The following is a 20,761-nucleotide window of genomic DNA, read 5'->3' on the forward strand; positions in this document are numbered from 1 at the left end:
GAACGTATTCCTGCTCAGGATGTGGGTCACTGCCCAGATCTTCCCTGATCCCTGACAGATATTCCCAGGCTTGTGAAGTGGGATATGACCCTTCCTGTTACAGCCCTGCCTTCCTCTAGTCCCATCCCTGAGGGTGCAGTGCGGCCTCCCAGGGCCCCCAGCATCCCGGGCAGGATTTGTGGCCTGATCCTGCCCTGGAGGTGACACCTCCCAGGACCTGCCCGGGACTGTGCCAGGGGCCCCGAGGAAGTGAGGGCAGCCAGAGCCTTCCTCCTGCCCCCGGCCATGCGAGTGGCTCGGCCGCAGGAAGAGGCTAACAGCGGCGGGCGAGCCACCCCCTCAGCTTTGAGTATCACTTTCAGCTATTCTGAAGGTTAAACGCCTGTTTAGAGCTCGCTATTGAAGGTAGAGCCGGGGGTGCGGCATTGTTGGGACGCCCTCCCGCTTTGTCTGGCCGCTTTGAGGGATGCCCTGAATGGGAAGCGGCCCCCAGCCCAGCACCCCGGCAGAAGGGCTCCCGGGGGAGAGCCGCTTCCTCCCGCCCTAATGACATTCAGCCCTCCATCGGTTCAGCTCCCGCTTTCTTTCTGCTGCAGTTTAACCCGGGCACAGAGGCCGGGCTCCATCTTACTGATCTCTGCTTGACACCCAATTACCACATGAATGGCAGAGAAAGGCTGCAAAAGGCTTTAACTCCCACTGACCCTCCTTCCCCTCTGCCTGCTTCCCTCTCTCCCCGTCCTACCCCCTCGCCTTTCTCCGGCGGAGGGAGTTCAAAACTGAGACGGGGAAATCAAACAAAGCCCCGAGTAAGGAAACCCATTGTCACCGCCCCCGCGATGGCTCCCCTTTCGCCGGCCATTGTTCCCCTTGAAGTTTGACTTGCTGTGTGGAAGGATGCGAGCAGCTGTTTGCGCATTCCCCTGATGTTTTATTGAAAAATAATTGAATCGTCAGTTCGGGGCTCTCTGATAAAATGTTTCCTCGTAACGCCAGGCCCTGCTGTATTTATAAACTACGTGTCCCTCTAGAATGTGATGGTGACCTAAGACATTTCCCCCAGGATAAACCCTCAGTGGAGGAGTGGAGGTGTGTTCCTTCTGCACTCAGGGAGAGAGAGAGAAAGCAGGCAAATGGCAGGGAAAAGGACAGAAGATGGGAATGAGACAAAAGAAATTAACCCTCTCTTCATTGCCAGGCTCAATTTCCAACGTATTCCCTTTGCAGTTGGCTTTGTGGGAGGGGAATGGGAGCAGCCTCCTGCCCCAGTAACCCGGGGTTTATGTGTTTTATGTACCTGTTTATCAAACACCGTCTGTGTTTACAGCACTTCAACAATGGCAGCATTACGTTTTCTCGAGGAGATTGCATGCCTAGTTTCCCCTCCCAAACATATCCCAGAGAATTTGTGGTGTTCTGATTTCACTGTGCAGCATGGAGACAGGACTCATTCCTCTCCCAAGCACAAAATGTCCATAAAAACGTCCCCTGTATCTCATGTGGTCACTTTTTGTCCAGGACAATTGTTAACAGTAACCAGCTTTGAATGCTTGAATGAGCCAAATTGGTATTTATGATTACTGTTCCCTTTCCTGTAATTTATTTTTGCTTTTCCAGGGAGGTGCTAGCACTAAATCTGTACCATTTTGTTGTGTAAGTCAGGAATCGAGATTCTTTTAGGAGCTAGTTCTGCTTTTATTTGGCCTCATAAATGATTTCTGGGAGCAAGAATAGCTCATATAAAACCATAACTGCAAACACTGATCTGGAATCAAGATTACCAGATCCTCTGAACACAGAATACTTCACTCATTTCTGAAGTAAAGATTTTTGTTGAAGGCTTCTTTCCTCGGCTGCTTTTCCATACAATTCCATCCTGGGCCATATCTCCGAGATACTCAAAAGCTTTGGGATTTAGAGATACATAAAATCCAGCTGGAATTTTTGGATGAAGACCACGGTCAACAGCCTTATGGCTCTGCCATCACGTAACCCCGGCAGCGACGGCAGCATTCATCTGCCGAGGGACCAGCCTTTCCTGGGGCCCAGCCCAGAGAATGATCTCCTCAGAGAACAAAAGGCCATTACAAACACCACCACCTTCTGCTCCCGGGGTTAGGCGTACTCTGACCCCCGTTAGCATAAACCAAGAGCAATCTGTCTGTGTAAATTTATGCCCCTTAAACATAATGCATCATGTATATGCATAGCTATTACATTTCTATCTGCATGTGTGCACATGTACATGTATTTTTTTTTAATTCCAAACCCTCCTGAGTGGAGGGAGGGTTAAGAGGCTGCAGTTTTTCTACCAGTGCTGCCCCTGTGCAGCTCCATGTTGTGGGGGAGAAGCAGAGCCCAGCTGTCACCGCCATGGCAGCGTTGTGCCTGTGTACACGGCCCTTCTCTGGGGACAGGAGGGGAAAACAAACAGGCGACAGATGTGAGCCGCGTTGTTTAACGCTGCGCTGGGGGAGCCTCGCGCCGTGGGGTGTGCTGGCTGCCAGGGGCTGCCCGAGCACGAGGGGATGCTCAACAGCCATCTCCGATCAGAACTGCATCTCCCCGGTGCTGACAGGAGCTGTCCTTAGCATCAGCCAGCTGTTTCTGCTCCTCCACGACAATCCCGAGGAGCAGCAGGGCGGCATCACAGAATCACAGAGCTGATGTGAACAGAATTCACAGAATCTGTGAACTGCAGGGCTGGGAGGGGTTCAGTCCGACCCCCCTGCCAAGGCAGGGTCACCTGGAGCAGGTGACACAGGAACACATCCAGGTGGGCTTGGAACGTCTCCAGAGAAGGAGACTCCCCCCCTCCTTGGACACCTGTTCCAGTGCTCTGCCATCCTCAATGCACAGCAGCGCTTCCTCATGCTGAGGTAGAACTTCGTGTGCTGTAGCAGCTTTGCTGCAACGAAACACGTCTGCAGCTGCTGCCTTTGCGCAGCCCAGGTGCTCTGAGCGAGCAGGGCCCTGCGTGTGGCTCTGAGCCCGTGAGGGGAGCGCTCTGCGCGGCCGAGCCTCAACTCGGCGCAGAAATCGCTATTTTATATAATATACACCAGTGCCCAGGGGTTTTAAAATAACACCACCGGGGGCACGGGCCGCGCCGCGCCCCGGCACTGCGGGAGCTGCTCCGGGGGAGGAGGAAGAGGAGCGGGAGGAAGAGCCCCGGGAGGGCCGCGGGCAGAGACCCGAGGCGCCCTCAGCGCGGCCCGGCGGGACCGGAAATCCTCCGCGGCACTTCCGGCGCGGCAGCGCGCGCCCGCCCCTCCCTCCCGCCCGCCGCCGCCAAGATGGCGGCGCCCGTGTCGCTGCAGGTGGAGTTCGGGTGAGCGCGGGCGGCGGGGCCGGGCGGAGGGCAGGGCAGGGCCGGGATGGGCCGCGATGGGCCGGCCCCTCGGTGAGGCCGCCGCGGCGGTGCGATGGGGCGGTTGCTGCCTGCGGCCTGGGGGGCCGCTACGGGCGCGGCTGGGCCCGAGCGCAGCCGCTGTCACGGGGCTGCGGGCCGGGGTAACGGGAGCGGCCGCGGCCGGGGAACCGGGGAACCAGACATCGCGGGAGGGATCGGACACTCCGGAGGTTGTCCGCAAAGTGGGGCCGGGCTGTCTGCCCGTCTGTCCCGGGGCCTCGCTCCTGTCTCTCTGTGAACGTCCTGTGCCAGGCCTTTCTTTTTCTTTCACCTCTTTCAACCTCTTTGACTTGTTTAGGTTTTTTTTTTTTAATTTTAATTATTAAAATAATTTATGAAAACCTCCCCTTCGTTTCTCGGCTTTTTTTTTTCTGAGCTGTCTGTGTGTGTGTTTGTGTGTGGACACGTGCCCTCACTGTGCTTTGTGTTTGAGCCCTGTCAGGTCTGTAAAGCTGCCAGGTTCTCACTCTGTAGCATTTCAGTTTCCAGGCCTTTGCTGCTGTAGGATCAGCATTGCTCATGCTCTGGCCCTGGGGTCTTAAAGCATTTGCAGTGGAAGCTGTGCATATTTGTGGAAATACTTGTGTTATTTCGTTAAAGCCTCCTTTTAGCAGAAGCTAAAAGGCAGCTATTTATTCGCTTTTTCCCACCCTTTCACGAACACAGAAATGCCATAACCCTTTAAATACCCTTCTCCTTAAGAATCCTTTCCTCTATCTTTCCCGCTTCCAGCTGCAGCAACTCTCCTAATTTTCCCAGAAGAGTGAGATGCATTTTTGCTTCCCTTGGAAATGCATAAATGAGCTCTCTATGTAGGAACCACAGCTGAGTTCCCCACAGCTCTCGCCTTACAGAAGGACCTTATCTTGCAATCTACATTTCCCGCTGTAACAAAGCGTGACCTTGTTTTCATTACATGAAAAAATGTTTTTCATATCATTGTTATGACTCGTTCCCTCGCGTGAATCTCGGCTCATGTTAATAATCACTGCTTCAATTTTGAGATAACTGTTTGTTGTGAGCTGGTGGAAGAACACCAACAGAGTGCTCTTTAGGAGAGCTGCTGCATATAAGCAATGCTGCTGGAGGCATAACAAGGGTTCTGTTGTGCTCTGCCATTGCAGAGCCAAGGAAACCCACTGTGGCATTTTTAGATATCGAATTTAAAGGAACTTAATAACATCTGGAAGTATCTTTGTTGATACTTAGGTGGGGATTGCTTGTTTTAAATATTTCTCTTTAATATGTTGGTTTCCAAGGGAGGAGAGGCACCAGTAAGTTCCCAGAAAGTAACTTGATATGAAAATTTTTCCAAAGTAATTGGCATTTAAGTTGGAAGAACATTTTGCCACAATTTTGTGCCCTTTAAAAATGTGTTGGTCATTTTTCTTCCTCAGTTTAATATTAAGTGAACTGAGTTTTTTAAGAGTTCTCTAGTTGTTAAAACTTTGGCCAGGGTAGGTTGAGTCTAGAGTCAGAAGCTCACACTCTCTGCTGCTGTGTCCTGTAAATTAAAGTAGTTTTTGTGTTTATTATCCATGTCCCTGATCACATGGTAAAAGTTTTATAATTTGAGTTTGGCCTGTGGCCTTACAACATCATGGAAAATTACTGACGTTGGTAAAACTCAAGATTTTCACAATTGTACTTTTCCAGAACAGGAGTAGAGGCGAGTAGCTTGCTGAGGCTTCTAAGCTGTAGTTACAAAAGTTAGTTACTCTTTTGAAGAGCCTAAGGTTGGGTGCCTGGACCCAATTCAAATCCCATTCTTTTCCAACGTGTTTCCAGCTCCTTTACCTGCCAGCCTCTGCATATCCTGCTCACACCTGATCTCCTGTGCTTGCAGAGGCCATCAGTTGTTATCCGAGGGTATTCCCTAATGAATTCAAAGTGTCACAAGAGGGAGAACATCAGGTTGTTCAGTGGAGGAAGACTGTGTATTTATTTATTTCTGTTTTACCCTGTCACCCTCACCACTTGCTTCTCCCAGTCAAGTCTCCCTCTCTGGGACACTTTGTAGTGAGCAGATCAAGAAAGAGCTGCCAGGACTCTCAGGCTGCTGGCTCTGACTGCTCTGTAACTTTGTGTGAGTCATTTCCCCTTTCTGTGTGTTCACACTTGGGAACTGGGGGATTATTTATTCCAGAAGGATGCTCAATTTTTGAGATTTCTGGCCAGCAGGCGTTGGGGATGAGCAGTGCTGGATGGAGTGTGGTGACTGTGGTGTTGTTTGAGTGGAAGCAGCTCTGCACAGGGGTTTGGGAGCACATGGAGATGGGAACCATCCTCCCATCCCACTGGATGATGCCTGGCACCGTGGGGTTCTGGCTGCAGCAGAGCCTCCTCTCTGTGCTGGCAAAGGGAACTGGCAGCTTCCCCTGTGCACTTCTGGTTTGTGACAGGAAAAAAAAGACAAAGGGAATCCTGTGCTAAATATAGTCTGTGTCATTTGTTTTCTCTGTTGTGGCAGCTATGTAAATTGCCTCTTTTGTACTGCCTTCTTTTGACAATAAAGCAAAATCTCAGTGGTTCATTGTTTTTATTTCAGAGGTGGTGCAGAACTCTTATTCGATGGTGTCAAAAAGCATCAGGTGACTTTGCCCTGTCAACCAGAGCCTTGTGAGTATCAGAACCTGTTGGATAACTTCACAGAGGAACAACAAATGAAACAAAGCTGGTTTGTACAGCACTTAGAGTTGCCAGCAAGGATCAAAGTATTTTAAAAGCTCTTTCAGACATGCCATGGATCAGGAAGCTTGGCAAACAGGGGTTGGTTCTCAAGTCTGAGGTCTTTCCTGTTCTCTAAGCACTTGTGAATCAAGTCCTTCCTTAAGACTTTTGCCTCCCTCCTGCTGGATAGACAACAGCCTCTGGATGTTTCCATCAAGTCTACGTTTGTCTTTCTTGGTACTTGAAACCACCAATAACATCCTCTCTCTTTTGTTTTTTCCTGCCTGTTCTGAGGTTTCCAAGAGGCACATATATATGTATATGTGTGTGTGTGTGTGTGGTTATGTGGTGTATAGATATATGGAGGGATGTGTAGCAATGTAGCATAAATGTTGTTTATCTACTCATTTGACCTTTCAAGTAAATGTGATTATTTTCATATGAACTCTGCAGTTGAAAACAGTAAACCTAATGCTCAAATAGGATGCTGGACATCCTGCCCATGGCCTTCACTGCAATAAAAACTCAGATTTTAGTGCTCAAGGGATAAGCAGTCGTAATTCCTGGTTTGCAATTTGGAATATCAATACTGAGCAGTGCTGCACTAACTCACTCACTTGTGTGCATACTTCAGTTGTAGTGTAATTTTGCCACAGGTATGTTCTGAATTTTTCTAGCTAGATAGCACTGCTTTATGCTATTGGAGTGGGATTATAAACCAAAATAACACAAAGCCATGAGGGAATGTTAGCAACCAATATCTCAAAATGGCTGATACCATAATCTAGGTGCTGGGAACCTCCAGGTCTGAAATCTTTTTGCTGTGCCTGGAAGTAATTAGAGATTGGTAGAAGTGCTTTTGATGCTTGGACATAAGTATGTGTAATTCAAATATCACAGGAGTACTGCAATATTGTGTTATCTTGTGGTTAAGGACAGGCACTAAGGCTCCAGAAACATGACCTGATGCTGATTTGCTTTGTGAGTTTAGTCATGTTGCTTAACTTTCCCCTGTTGCTAATGATATTTTCATGTATCACAAGAGAATTCAGCATTAAATTCCAGCACTGCTGAAGCACTTTAAGATCCTTAAATGAAGAGTAGCAAAGAAATACTAAACCACTCATTTAGTTGGTGTATAAACTTGGGGACTAGAGCATAATTTTCTTCAGTGCTCTGCAAATTTAAAGTACCCAGTAGCACCCACTGTTTTGGTGGTGTTGAAACCATGATCAGATGCTGAAGAAAAGAGGATTATTACAGGAGATGTTTATTCCTGCTAGGGGAGGGGAGGCTGTTAATACCAAAGAGGGATTCTTGCAGCCCCATGGCTGTCAGCAGTGCAGTTGCATTGTTTGCCTGATCCATTCCCACCTGAAGCTGCTGGGAAGACTTCTGCAGCCTTAGTAGGATCTGCATTTATCCTAAGGGATAAATCTCTCCCTGAAGGCCTATCTCAGCCTCAGGGTTCAAACTCCTGATCTCCAGTGATTCATTCCAGATCCAGCTAACACATTATTGCTCCCAGCTTTTCCCTCTGCCTTGTTTTCCAGACACTGCTGTCCCTGTGGCAGGAGTGGCAGAAGTGGCAGTACCCCCTTGTCAGCTGCCCTGGTTTGCTGCTCTCTGGTGCCTTGGCTGTCAGGGAAGTTTAATTTTGGGGCTGGTTGTGGATTGCAGCATCTGAGGAGCATAAACTGAGTTGTGAGGCAGCTGCTGTGGTGACATTTACACCCAGCCCAGAGGTGGCCTGAATGTCTGACAGTAAGGCATTACTGGAAACACCACTCATGATACTTCCAGAAGACAATTATGTTGTGGTGGTGAGGAATCAATGGAATTATATCAGAAATTATCAATAATTTTCTTGAAATTTTATGTTGTTCTTAATGCTGTGTATTTCCCTTGTTCACACTAAGAAATTTTTAACTCTCCTATCTCTGGGTAAATAAAGATATGCATAGCCAGGTCCCTGCTGCCCTCATGCAGCCAGAATTGCAATGATTAGTGAAATAAAACAGCTCAGTTCTACTGGGCACATCCTGTTGCTCACCTTACCCTGAATGTCCATCACTGAATTCTCCAGGGAAAGACCTGTAGTATGAACACTACTTGAAGACCTGCACTTCTAACCCCATTTTAAGTGATTTCATTAGCTGCCAAGTTTATTTTTGGCCATTTTGGCCTCTCTTACCTACTCTTCCTTTTTTCTAGGTTATTTTTGTCTTTGTCCTCCTTTCTTCAGAACAGTTGCTTCTCTCTGGGTTATGGGGCCCACCTATATTTTAATTGTTTAGGCATTTTTATACATATCTCAGAAGGGAAGGGAGGTGGAAAATTATATGAAGAAATACCTACAAATATTTACGTGAATAAAACAATTTGTGCTCCATAGTTGGCAGGGGCAGTCAGTGTTCTCTAAATGATAATGTTGCTTGAGCAAACTCTTTATGTGGTCATTTCTTTTTTTCTGGTAACAGGCACTAGATGGAAAGTAGGTGGGTTCCAGATCCAGTTAACTTTTTCAAGAAGATTTGATTCTCTGTCCTTTTCTGATGCTTGGAGTTGGACTCCTGGAGGGATTGGGAAAGGCAGGAGGAAGGAAGCTGCAAATGGGACGAGAGCAAGCCACAAGGGATACAGCCACGTGGCAGGACCTATTTTTATTATCTGAGGGGCATTTTGTATCCTGATGTCAATTCTTTAGCAGTTCTTTATTTCCAAAGTGGAGCTGTCTCAGGCTGCATTTTGAAGTTGCTGCCAAAGTGGGAACTTAGAAAGGTGTGGTGTATGTGCACAGGCAGCAGATTTACCTAAGCCACACTTTGTGCAGGACTGTGTGATCTTGTAGAGCTGCTGCAGAAAGAAGACCTCAAGTTAAACAAGAGTCTTGTCCCAAATTTCTGGCTATCCTGATGATTTCACTGATAATGATGTTTGAGGATCTAAAGGCATTATGCCCTGTTGGCTTCTTCTGCATAAAAACAGTGTGTGTGGGAGAAAGCAGCTGGGGGAATAACGATATTTGTCACATGGAGAGAGGATTAAATTGGCAGGGAAATCAACTTTATTTTCAAGCATCTAAGAGGCTATTAGAGACAATGGAGCATAAAAGAGAGAAACCCTAGATTAAAAACTGAAAATGTATTTGGCAGCCTTCTCCTGAAACAAGCCACAGCAATTTAACCAAGTGCTTCAGTAATCAAATAGATCATTGTATGACAGCTCTGCAAGTGATGCTGGAGCTCCTTCCTCCATCTCTCTGGGACTCACAGTGGTGGATTTGTCTTGGCCATGTGAGTTGCATGGATGCTGGTGGAAGGGTAGGAAGTCACTGGCATTGTTTAACCCTTGTAGTGGTTTCAGGTTTAGCTCAGCTTCATCATCTGATGAAGAGTGTTTACAAAACCTCTCTGCTGTGCTGTCTTCTGGATGTTGTACTCAGAGGTTGGGGTTGTGTGTAAAGTCTCTGGCACTTGTGCTGCGGGCTGCTCAGCTGCTGTCACAGACCTTTGAATTCCAACTTCTCATGTGGCTTCAGTGATGGGACTCATGATTTTGGAGCAGCAGTTTCACTGGTGCTCACTGGGGCCTTCTGGGCTAATCAAGAATTCACATCTATTTTGGCACTTTACAAGTCTGAAAGGTTAAATTATTAATCAGCTTGTTTTGGTAATTGTTTGTGATTTCCCTTTACCAAAACTCAAGGGAATAAAAGCCCACTGCCAGTCAGATTTTTTTTAAGAGGGAAAATTAAAATAATCTACCAAATGCTGCTTCTGTTGAATCCCTGTAGAGAAGAGCATGGTGTGCTCCTCGAGAGCTTTGCTTTCCAGGGGCCTTGTTCTGCACAGCATGGAGGACTGCTGGGGACTTGGGAGCATTCATCTTCTGGGAGAAGAGCCTGGGGATCCTGAGAGATCAGACCTCTATTACAGGCAGGGTGGCTTACAAAATAGAGCATGGCATGTGTTCAGCATTGACTGGGGTGCTGGACCAAAAGAACCTGTAAAATCCAGAGCTGCAGTTGGCGTTGGCTGTTGGTAAGTGCTAGTGCTGGGTGGTACATCGTAGTTGAGTCATTAATATTCTGGCATGCTTTTATTGCTCTGTTTATTATTCCTAACATTTTAAAACTTGCTCCAAAGAAAGAATAAAAATATATTTGCTAATGTAGAGGCTTATTAGCAGAACGGTAAAAAAACCCCCATAGATCTGTGGAACTTCATGCAGTCAAATCTTTTTAACCACAGTGTGTGGTACTTGCAGCTCTCAAAGGACTTGGGTTATTCCCCTCCTCGTGCATCCCACTCGTGCATCTCTTTTAGGCAGGAAATTACAGATTTGGTGGCAAGGGAAGGGGGCTCGGTGGGTGATGCAGGATGGGTGCTCAGCAGTCAGGGTGGGTGAGCAGTGTTTGCAGTGTCAGAGCTGTCACGATGGGATGGAGCATTCCTGGCGTGGGGCTCAGCTCCCGGTGCCTGTCCCAGCGACTCCCTTTGGAGGGAACAGGGAAATAAACGCTCGTCCTCACAGTCCCATCACCCTCCTGGGAGGCCGTGGAGCTGCTTTACCGGATCAGCTCATCCCAGCTCATTGTGGAAGGAGCTTCCCAGGCACTGGGAAACCAGCTCTTGTGTGTGACCAAATCCCTGGGATAACAAAGCCTGGCTGTTACACCCTCCTTCCCAGCCGCTGTATTGCAGTGCGGACACCTAGCAGGATAACCCCTGCGTCCCACCCCCCTCCTCTGGCTCTTTTCTCTCGGTGGGATTTGCTGTGCTGACAGTGCTGTTCAGAGGGTGGCAGCGGAGCAGGGCTGGGGAGGAGGATCCGGGCCCTTTAAACCGCTTAGCATGCGGTTCACACGGCTCCGGGCCAGCTGTTCCTTTCTCCTCCTGCCCTCACTCGCAGGAGTTGTTTGCTGAGCTCAGAGCTCCTGTGCAAAATTGCTTTTCAAAAGAGCCACTTTCTGCTTAATTAAACAATGAGCCGCCGTCCCTCTGCACATCTGTAAAGCTCCCTCCGCAGCCCCTTTATCCCACAAACTGCTCCATTCTTACCTCCATTCACTTGTAAATCTTACCCCCCCCTCTCCTCCACCCTGATCATCTCACTGGCCCTTTCTTTTTCCCTTTCAAGTAAGACTGAGGAGCTTGGAGTATCTGTGGGGGTGGCTGGGTTGGGTGGACAGGAATCGGTTTAATGGTGCTTGGCCCTGTATGAAAGCCTAATAATAGCAAAGCAGATCTGAGCCCAAAAGTGAGAGGCGATTTCTGTATTTAGAGGAATAAAATCATGGCAATTTCCTGAGCTGAGCTGAGACACTGACTCATCCAGCAGCCAGAGGGGACACAGCCACCAGCCAGGCTGGGAGGGGGGCAAGGATTTGACTTCAAGGCATTTTCTGATCCAGCTGGCAGTGCCAGGGAAAGCCCAGCCCAGGGAATTCCCTCGGCCAGGCTGGCTGTGTGCAGAGCAGTGCCAGGCTGCCAGGGAATCCCTCTGCACTCTGGCAGGAGCAGCCACCTTCCTCCGTGGTTGCACATCAGCTCTGTGTTGTCTCTTTAACAGCAATAAGGTTTTAATTTTCAGCCCTCAGTGCACACACCCAAAACTCAGGAACTGGGAAAATAGGAGAGAGGGGAAATTTCAGGGTTTTGGCAAAGCTTTACACTGGTGGTTAGTAATGCATTCTCTGAATTGTCTTGCTGAGAGCTTAAAAAAAATTTAACACACAGTAACATTCAAGGTTAAACAGGATAAATGAATGGAAAAGTGATGAGGTGGGATAACTCCTTTATCATTGAGAAGGACAGATTATAGCCAGCGTGATGCAATAGCATCTAGTATAGATTGATAGGGAGGAATGAAGAAATGGGAGTTTAGTGCATTAGCAGAAGATTCCTGACTGCAAAACTATTAGACCATGGCACAGTCTCCTTGGGGTTTGGTAGCAGGTCTACAGTGCTCAAACCTCTTAAAATCAGAGCAGACAAGGCTCAGGATGGTCTTTTGTTGAGAATAATTCTGCACTGGCAGAGGGATAAAATCACAGGACCTGTTAAGGAGATGCTTTTTTTAATGTCTGCAATCCCCAGGCTGGTACTTGGCTGCTGGGGCAATCGTCTTTGAGGCTCTCTCAGCTCCCTCCTTTGACAATTTTGAACGAGAGGCAAGACCCTGGGCCAACACTAGTGATCTGTGATCCTAATTAAAAGAGACAGTTTGGTGCACTGGCATTTATTGGGGAGCCTGAAGTGACAATAGCGTTGGGTGTTACGGGATTAGATGCTCTGACTTTGGAAATGAGTAGGGATTAGGTTTACCCTGAGAATCAGCTCGAAGCCGCATTTTTTGTCATGGGAGCTGATGGATCTGGAGGCTTGCTGCTGGCTAGCAGTGGGATTGGAGATCCCTTGAACTTGTATTTCCCTACCAGCAATCTGTGGGGAGTGGAAGATCCCAAGCAGCTCCTCTCCAGTTCATAAGCATTGTGATTAAAACCTCAGGGCTGAGAATTGCTGGGTGATAGCTGGGATCTCAGTCCTCACTGCTGACAGGAAGGCTCTGAAAGACCTCTGTGATCCTTTCCCATTTTGTGGACACAAGAAAATTAAGAAGAGCATTGCTCTTCTAGGTGAGAAGCAACAAAAAGACGTCTTAAAGCAATTAAAATTTACAGAAGCCAAGACCTTGCTGTTCATTTGTGGCAGACAAGAACAGATGAGGGCAACGATTGCAACTCTCTTTTGCCTGTTACCCCCTAATTAATTACCCCCTAATTTCTTCCCTAATACTTCAATCACTGCCCATTCCAGTGTGTGGCAAGATTGGCTTGTGCACTTGTCAGAGAAAATGGATTTTACTCTTGCTGCAAAATTTGCCTGGCTGCTCACTCTGCGTAATACCAAATCCATTTGCCTGTGACTCCATTTATATCAGCCATTCCAGGTCTTCTTCTGCAGTTTATGGCACACCATGGTCTGCTTCAGAGAGTGATTTGCATATCAGATGGGAGGCTGGAGGAGTTGGAAGGATCCCTTAGATCTGGTTTTGAGCTCTTTTAGAGAGCAGATCCCTGGAGGGTCTGCTCGGATCCGAAAGCAAAGAGCAGTCACGCACCTGGAAGAACAGCAGGTATTGGGAGCTGGTTTGTCTGTTTTAAAACAAGCTGCTTAAGCAGGGAAAGGGACATACAAATTGTTTTTCCATACATTTCCATGCAGGCGGGGGAATAATGGCAGAGGAGCGGCAGGGAAGGGGCTTTGTCATGGTTACAGGCCGGTGGCTGAGAATGTGGGTGGAGCAGCGCTCGTCCAGAGTTAGTGACCTCAGCAAATTGGAGCTCAGCCATGGTCAGTATGATAAATGATCTTATTCTGGGTCAAAGAAATGGTACCCCACAGGGAAGTGTCCGCAAGGCGGCCCGGGAAAGCGCCGTGCTCCTGCAGCACTGACCCCTTAGTGACCAGTGCCACATATATCTTATTTACTGCAGACCAGAAGGGAATTTTCCATGGTTCAGCCTTTATAGGGATCCCCTATTTCCCTGAAATAATCTCCCAGTTCTGCGACCAAGGCAAGAAAATGGGTGTAATCACACCTTCTGGGTGCCCTTCGAGGCTTTGTGCAAGTTTGTATGTGGATTTTAAGGCTGGGGACACAGAGATGTCTGGTCCTTGTGTGTGTGTGTGAATCTATGAGCAACCTGTGCAGCTCCCTGGGAGCCAAGGGCTGTGTGTCTGTGTCAAATGGTATCAGGGTTTCACAAAATCCCTCCATGTTTCTGCACCTTTATCAGTTCATTGTGAGATCCTTCTAGTGCAACACCCAGCTTGGTGTTTCTTATTCGAAGCACCTGGTTTCTCTCTGCACACAGTGAGTACCCTCTTTTCTGAGTTGTCACTGATGGATCTGTCAGGCCCAGGAGGTTTTATTGAGCTAGGAAAGATCTATGGATTTCAGCCCAGCTTTTGAGGGTGCAGATGAACCCAGGCAGTGCTAAAATGGACTATTAGAGAGGAAGCTCAGCAGATTCTTCATGGAGGAGGGCAGTGCAGGTGGTCAGGCCTTGGAGGATTCACAGGAGGGCAGAGCAGACTGTGCAGTTCTCTCTGCCACAACCAGGAGTGTTTGTGGTGCAGCTGGGCTGAACAGAAGCCGAGGCTATCGGGGCTTGTGTGCTCTCACTGCAGTTCCTGCATCCTCTTGCGTGACAGGCAATGACTTTGTGTCACTCCCAGCACACATCTCGTTTTCCTGAGCGCTGTGTTTCGCTGGGTGATGGCTTTTCTGCATTCATTGTGGGCTTGAGCTCCCATCTGTGCACTTGAACTAAGCAGTTTTCTCAAACGGTTGTCGGTTTTTCTTTTTTTTAATTAACCTTAGATTATTTTTTTTCCCTAAGAATTTGGATAGGGTTGATGTAGTGCTAGCACAAGCAGCAGAAGCTGTCTCTGTGTAGAAATAAGACAGGGATTTCCTACCATGTGCTTCAGTCCCTCCTTTGCAGTTTGAGAATATTTCTGCTTCCTTGGCTGCTTCAGTCTTGCTTCTCCTCTGCTGCTGCCAATGGGGAGGACAGTTAATGAGAATTAAGAGTGCATTTTTTGATGTTATGTTTGTTTGTTGTGAGTGAAATGCCAAAAATATTTCAATAAGACCATGCAGCAGTGATAAAAATACATCATTCCTGGGATGAGCTGGGTTCGAGTTGGTGATGCTGGAGCAAAATGCTGTATTGTCTCAGCTCTCACCTGAACCTCCCTCTGGAGCCAAAATGCACGGTGGGTTTTGCAGCCAAATCACAGCACCTGTAGTACAGCTGTGCTCCTGCCAAAGCAGATGCCTCTGTTCTGTGATGGGGCCAGCTTCAAACCAACCTGAGTGTGAAATCGTGGCATTGTAATGATGGTTTAACTTCCCAGCAGATGTGGTGCCTGACCAGGCTGAGATTTTTTCCTTTATATGTCATCTGTAGAGAACCTGCTGTTTGCATAGAAAATCCTTGGCCCAGGCAGCTGGAAACCTGTTAGACCTCTAGCATAGTATCAGAAAGGAAATGTCTTAGGAACACTACTTATGTCAGCTGTAAGAGATAAGCAGTTGTGCTATAATTTACCTCTTATTATTTCCATCATGAGAACACCGAGTCCTGAGCTGTTGATCAAGACTGCTGTTTGAGGCACTGAGCTGCAAGATGGCTTCTCCACAGACCACTTGCAATGGAAGTAATCTTGTTCCTTTTCAATATCTTATTTGTGGGGAGATAGTTTTGGTGTGGCTGTGGTCATCTGCCATCCTTTATAATTGATTTGTTCTAGTAATATTGGTGTATAGCACATAGAGAAATGAAGGTGGGTGAAAAAAATTCAATGCTGATAAAACAGATGAAAGTATTGTCTTAAAGTTGGCTGTGGAGAAAGGATCTTAATTTTTGTACCTTTTGGAGTAGGCATGCATAGGGATGTCTGGGGTTTTTTCCTACTGTTTAAATTCTTCAGTATGTGTGTACGTGACTTCTGGGTAGGAGTAAATGAATGTCGGCTCAGGTGGGACTGAAAATAACATTTGTTATGGGAGGAGATGGCTGAGGGAGTCTTCCAGCTCAGCCTGGAATAAATCAGTCCCCTCTCCCCTCCGTCCAGGCTGCTTCTAGGTGGCTGCCTTTTATCCAGCCAGTGCAGCGTGTTTCTGTTTAAATGATCTCTCCTGAAAGGTCCCAGAGGAAAGGGCTGCTTATTCCATGCAAGGAGAATGGTATATGGCACAGCTCATTGTTGTGTGCCCTGCTGCAAGTGCATAAATATGAAACAGCTCGCGGGCGATGCTGCGGTGGGGCTGGTGTCCCCTTCACACCCCCCTCCCTCTCCTGAAGGCTCCTCTCCATCTTCCTTCCTTTACAGCTTTCATTTCTTGGTGATGGAGAGCAGGAGCCATTTGGGTGTGAGATCCTGAGGGCTTGACTGCAGCAGTGTTTTTCAGGGGAAGGTGAATTAATGTGGTTAACTCCTGTTCTGATGGCTGACCGGCTGTGGTGCACACGTGTGTGTGTGTGTGTGTACACACATATATATATGTATGTATGTATGTATGTATGTATATGTATGTAAATACACACACCTTCTCAGTGGTGCTCCCTGTCCCTGGTGCATGTTGCTAGGAAAGAGGCACAAAATGGCCTATTTTGTTCTTTTAACTACAAATCATTACAAGGCAGTCGTGGGTTGGCCCCAGGCAGGTGATCCAGCTCACCAGGCAGTTTGGAGGCACAAAGCAGCTCCTTTTGCCCAGATCAGAGTGATCCAGGGCTTGGAGGTAGCAGTACCTGTTGTGCTCTAGGCAGCCCTGTGGTGAGACTGGGGTTTTGGGGCAGAGTGCTGGTTTGGAGACATCAATGCCCTGGGAAGGCAGGGGGAACAGAGGGGATCTCAGAGCATCCCCCTCCCCCTTTTCCTGGGAGAAGAGGCCCCCATCTGCTGCAGATGGACATATCCCCATTGCCTGGTTGATGTGCACCTGTCTACAGCAGGGCTGCTCATCCTGGGTGTGACAGAAGCAATGAGGGTGACCTTATTTGGAACAATCCCAGTTTGGCTCTGGGTAGCATCCATGATCCCATAAAATCCTGGGGTAAGGCCTGGGCTGAGTCAAGCCACTACAAATGCACACATTATTGCTGGTCATGAAGCAAACACATGGGGAATGGTACACAGAGTGAATTTAACTCAGAGAAGCACGTGTGGAAAGATAACTTATGACTACAGCGAGCTTACTTCACATAAGAAACCCATTCTGCCATCCCTGCTCCTCCTGGAGCAGGGCTGCAGCCCTCACTGGTGGATTTGTGCCTTCAGAAAGCTTCCTTGCTTCTTGAAAACAAACAAAACTCTTTTGGGGCTTTCAAAGGGCTGTTTAAAGGAGCCCCAGGAGAATAACTGATTGTGGATTCGGAATGATGAAGTGGTTTGTGGAACAGTGAAATATAGAGGCAAATGCAGGAGAACTCCACTTTGCAATTTGTCAGCTTCTTTAAACCCTGTAACGGATTGTTCCCCCCCCTCTGTCTCTTCTCACCTCTCCAATAGGAAATTAACTGATGCTATCACTAAAGAAATTGTTTTTGCCTCACAAAGTAAAATTGATACTATAAAAACCCGCCAGCAGTGTCTCCTCCTCCTTTTACATGAAGACAAATCCTTCCTGTCACCTACTGAAATGGAAAGATAAAGGCTGAGCTTTAATAAAGAAGCTCTAAGCATAAAGTGTAGAAGGAGGGAGCAGGCACAGCATGGGGAACACTCCACAGCAGCAGGTGTGATGCTGAGGGATGCTGTAAGTGTCCAAAATGCAACTATGGGCCAGGGCCCTCCTGTCTGTTTAATGCATGGCCATGGACAGGTTTGGGCCCCAGAGCTCCCAATGTCTCCAAGAGTTTGTGCTGGTTTTGGTGCAAAAGTGTCTGTGTTTGCTCCATTCAGGTTCTTAGGCTTGTTTGTTTGGACTTTTAATATCTAATTAAATGCACAAAAGAATTAGACATGATTTGTTGGGTGGCAAGATAATGCACAGGATAAGGGATGTGTCAGAGACCTGAACATCAGGAATCTGCTGCCAGACTGGTGCTTCAGCAGGAACTGCATTCGTTCTTAGTGGGATGAGTTTTCTGTGGGAAATCTCTTCTGTCAAACCACAGGGACAGGACTGTCTGTGAGTTTCTTTGCAGCTATCCCCATCCATCCTGCATGTTCCTGATCTGCTCTTTTGTGGATAAACAATCACTTTGCTCTGGCATCACCGGGAGCCATCAGCTAGTTTGTAAACCCTGTCCTTCCTTCTTCCAGGGGATATCAGAAACCTGCTCAAGTGGATCAAACAGAATATGTTGAAAGAGCGACCAGAGTTATTCTTGCAAGGGGAATCTGTGTAAGTACAACTGTTAGGAATCCTCCTTGTGTTTCTCACAGTTTGGGGCATTTTTCCTCTGGGGTGGATTTCCTATTGAGTAAGTCAATGACCATGAAAACACAGGATTTGCTTAAGTGATAGTGGGAGGTATCCCACCCACACCTTGCACTGTCCACAGAGAGCATCTTTTGCAGCCCTCACCCCAAATCTTTAAACCCTTAACATTAGGCAGGGCCATTTATACTTTCTCTTCATTGTCACTTGGAACAGAGCAGCACCTGTATCCTCAATTCCAGGAGTTTTAGCAGGTCTGTCTGTTCCCTGCTGACATCACTGGGACTGAAGCAGTCATTCTGAGAAATGCCAACAAATACTTCTTCTGGGAAATGTATTTTTATTATCAAAATGGGGCCAGTCTCGTGGAGGGGGGGTAGGAAAAAAAAAAGGAAGGCAAGAGAAATGGAGCAGAGTGAGCTGTGCAAGCCATCCCTGACTGCGGGGTGGCGCTGGGGGTGTTTAACATTCGTCACGGATCTTTGTGAGCTGAAGCGTGTGCCAGGTCCCCTGGTAACAGGAGAGACAATTGCAGGACACTGAAGATCAAAGAGGGGGAATCCCTTTGCTCAGAACCAGGGGCTTGGAGTGGATCCCAGGTGTTTAGTGCCTCTGCTAGGGGCACTGGAATGGCTTTTCCTGCCTTCACACTGAGCTCTGTGCGCTCGCCTGGCGTGCGTGGGTTTTAATTACCTGGCTTTTCTGCACGGTACGGAAATGCAGTCATCCTGGAGCATCCTCACCACGGAGCCTTTTCATTCAAATGAGCTTTGGGATTGCTCCTGCGTCCCCTTTATTTGATCTAGAAAGGGCACAGACTGTACCTGTTTCCACCTCCATGCTAGGATCCCTTTTTTGGCGTTACAGGCAGTCAGCCTGTGATCTGTGCTGTGACATCCCTTGTTCTTAACTATTTGTGGAGCTTTTTAGCAGCCCTGTATCCTAATTATTTCTCTCTATTCTGCAGGAGGCCAGGAATTTTGGTGCTCATCAACGAGGCAGACTGGGAACTAATGGTCTGTACTCCTTCAGTTTGACTTTCTTTGTTGAAAATATTGCTCTCTCTTTTCTGTGGCTGCTCTCACAGCAGCTATTTCTGATTCTTGCCCCAAGCAAAGCATCTCATATTTGAGGGGGAAGGGGCAGGCTGGAATCTATCTCCTGTACAGTGGCTGTTCAAAAGCCTGGAGCCTCTCTCTAACCTGCTGAGTCTCATCAGCCAGGCAGGGTCTGAAGAGACATCACCCTTTTTCCCTGGTCTCTGGCACTGGGTTTTGCACCTCTGGCTGCTGGCAGGTCCCCCCACACGTGGGGTGACAGTTGTGGGGGCACCTGGGACCTTCAGGCCCCACACAGAACCACCTTCCCTGAAGTCAGGTGAAGCCTGGCAGGTAAAGGCCACAGGGAGATTTCAACTCAAACAGGCACCTGGTAAATGTCTTCCCTTCTCAGCCCACTGTTGTGCTCAAACAAACATCCCCTTGCCACTTCCCTGCCTCAGGCAACCACCTGTTCTGTCAAAACCCTGGTCCAGAAAGTGATGTGGGGTGATGAGCATCAGCACTGTGGCTGATCTCTCACCTTCGCTTCTGTTATGATGAAAACATCAGTCTGGCCCCTTCTGCTCTCCTTAATACTCACCATCTTTTTATGAGCTGTTTTCTCTTTGCAGCTTGTATTTGGAAATGACATTTTAACAATTTTTCATTTTTTTTCTTGGCCTGCAGGGTGAGCTGGATTATAAACTCCAGGACCAGGATAATGTGCTTTTCATCTCAACATTGCACGGCGGGTGAACTCCTGAAAAAACAAGAGGATGTAAATCCAAATCCCTGGGAAAAAAAAAAACAAACAAAAACCTTAACCCACCTAAACCTCTCTTGAACTGCCTGTGTCCAGTCTCTGCATCTTCCCACTGCGTTCACTTGTTCTAGACATCCAAATAAAGCCCCGCCAGCCTGCGGCCTTCTGTCCACCACAACAGCATCCATCTTTTGGTCCTCATTTCACCTCTCCTGACTGCACTTCCAGGTACCCTAACAAGCAGAGAGCACCTCAGCATGTGGGACTTTGTTTTTCTCTGACAGGAGGAAGAGAGGTGCTGAACCCTGAGTAGGATAACATGTCTTAACATGCAGTGAGGTGTTCTAGTGCTGGGAACCAGGATTCTTTTAACACAATGCTTAATGTTGGTACAGTCTCTGCACCAACCATGGGAAGGGTGAGAAAGTGCAAGAAAACAAAAGGGGACTTGACTAGCTTTTCCATGGGGTAGCAAACATGGCAGCTCCAGAGCCCTCAGAAATGATTTTCACCTTGTCATGATATTTATTTATGGGAAGCAGGAGAGAAATAGGCCATTTGGGTTTTGTATTTCTGATCCCTCATGCTGCTTTCATACCAGAGCTGAGGCAGGGTGAAGTACTGGCCCATGAATGATGTCAATTTATAATGATTTGGTTGGAGGGGAAACAAACCCTCACCCGGCCTGAGACAGCACAGAGTGATCAGGGCAGCAAATGATCTTTCTGTCACCGTGATAGACAGAATTGATCAGGCTGCACTGCATTCTGTGCAGGTGGGAGCTGCAGTCTGGCTGGGGCTGGAGATGCACAGTTAAAGTGCCAAGACCTGAGAAAGTCAGTGGTTTTTAACCCTTTGTGTCAGTGGGAGGGAGAGGATTCTTGCTGCATGCTCTGAGGACGTCCTGTGAGC

General features: G+C 47.8%; 1 protein-coding gene across 1 annotated transcript; it reads left to right on the forward strand.

The window, feature by feature from the left end:
• The first annotated feature begins 3,259 nt into the window (after window positions 1-3,259).
• URM1 (ubiquitin related modifier 1) lies at window positions 3,260-20,027 on the forward strand. The gene is made up of 5 exons (XM_030961535.1): window positions 3,260-3,331; window positions 5,961-6,031; window positions 17,929-18,010; window positions 19,014-19,062; window positions 19,774-20,027. Exons 1-5 carry the CDS (start codon window positions 3,297-3,299, stop codon window positions 19,840-19,842), a joined length of 306 nt encoding a protein of 101 aa, XP_030817395.1. The 5' UTR covers window positions 3,260-3,296; the 3' UTR covers window positions 19,843-20,027.
• The last annotated feature ends 734 nt before the right edge of the window (window positions 20,028-20,761 follow it).

The sequence above is a fragment of the Camarhynchus parvulus genome, chromosome 17 (assembly GCF_901933205.1).
Source record: "Camarhynchus parvulus chromosome 17, STF_HiC, whole genome shotgun sequence".
Taxonomy (NCBI): domain Eukaryota; kingdom Metazoa; phylum Chordata; class Aves; order Passeriformes; family Thraupidae; genus Camarhynchus; species Camarhynchus parvulus.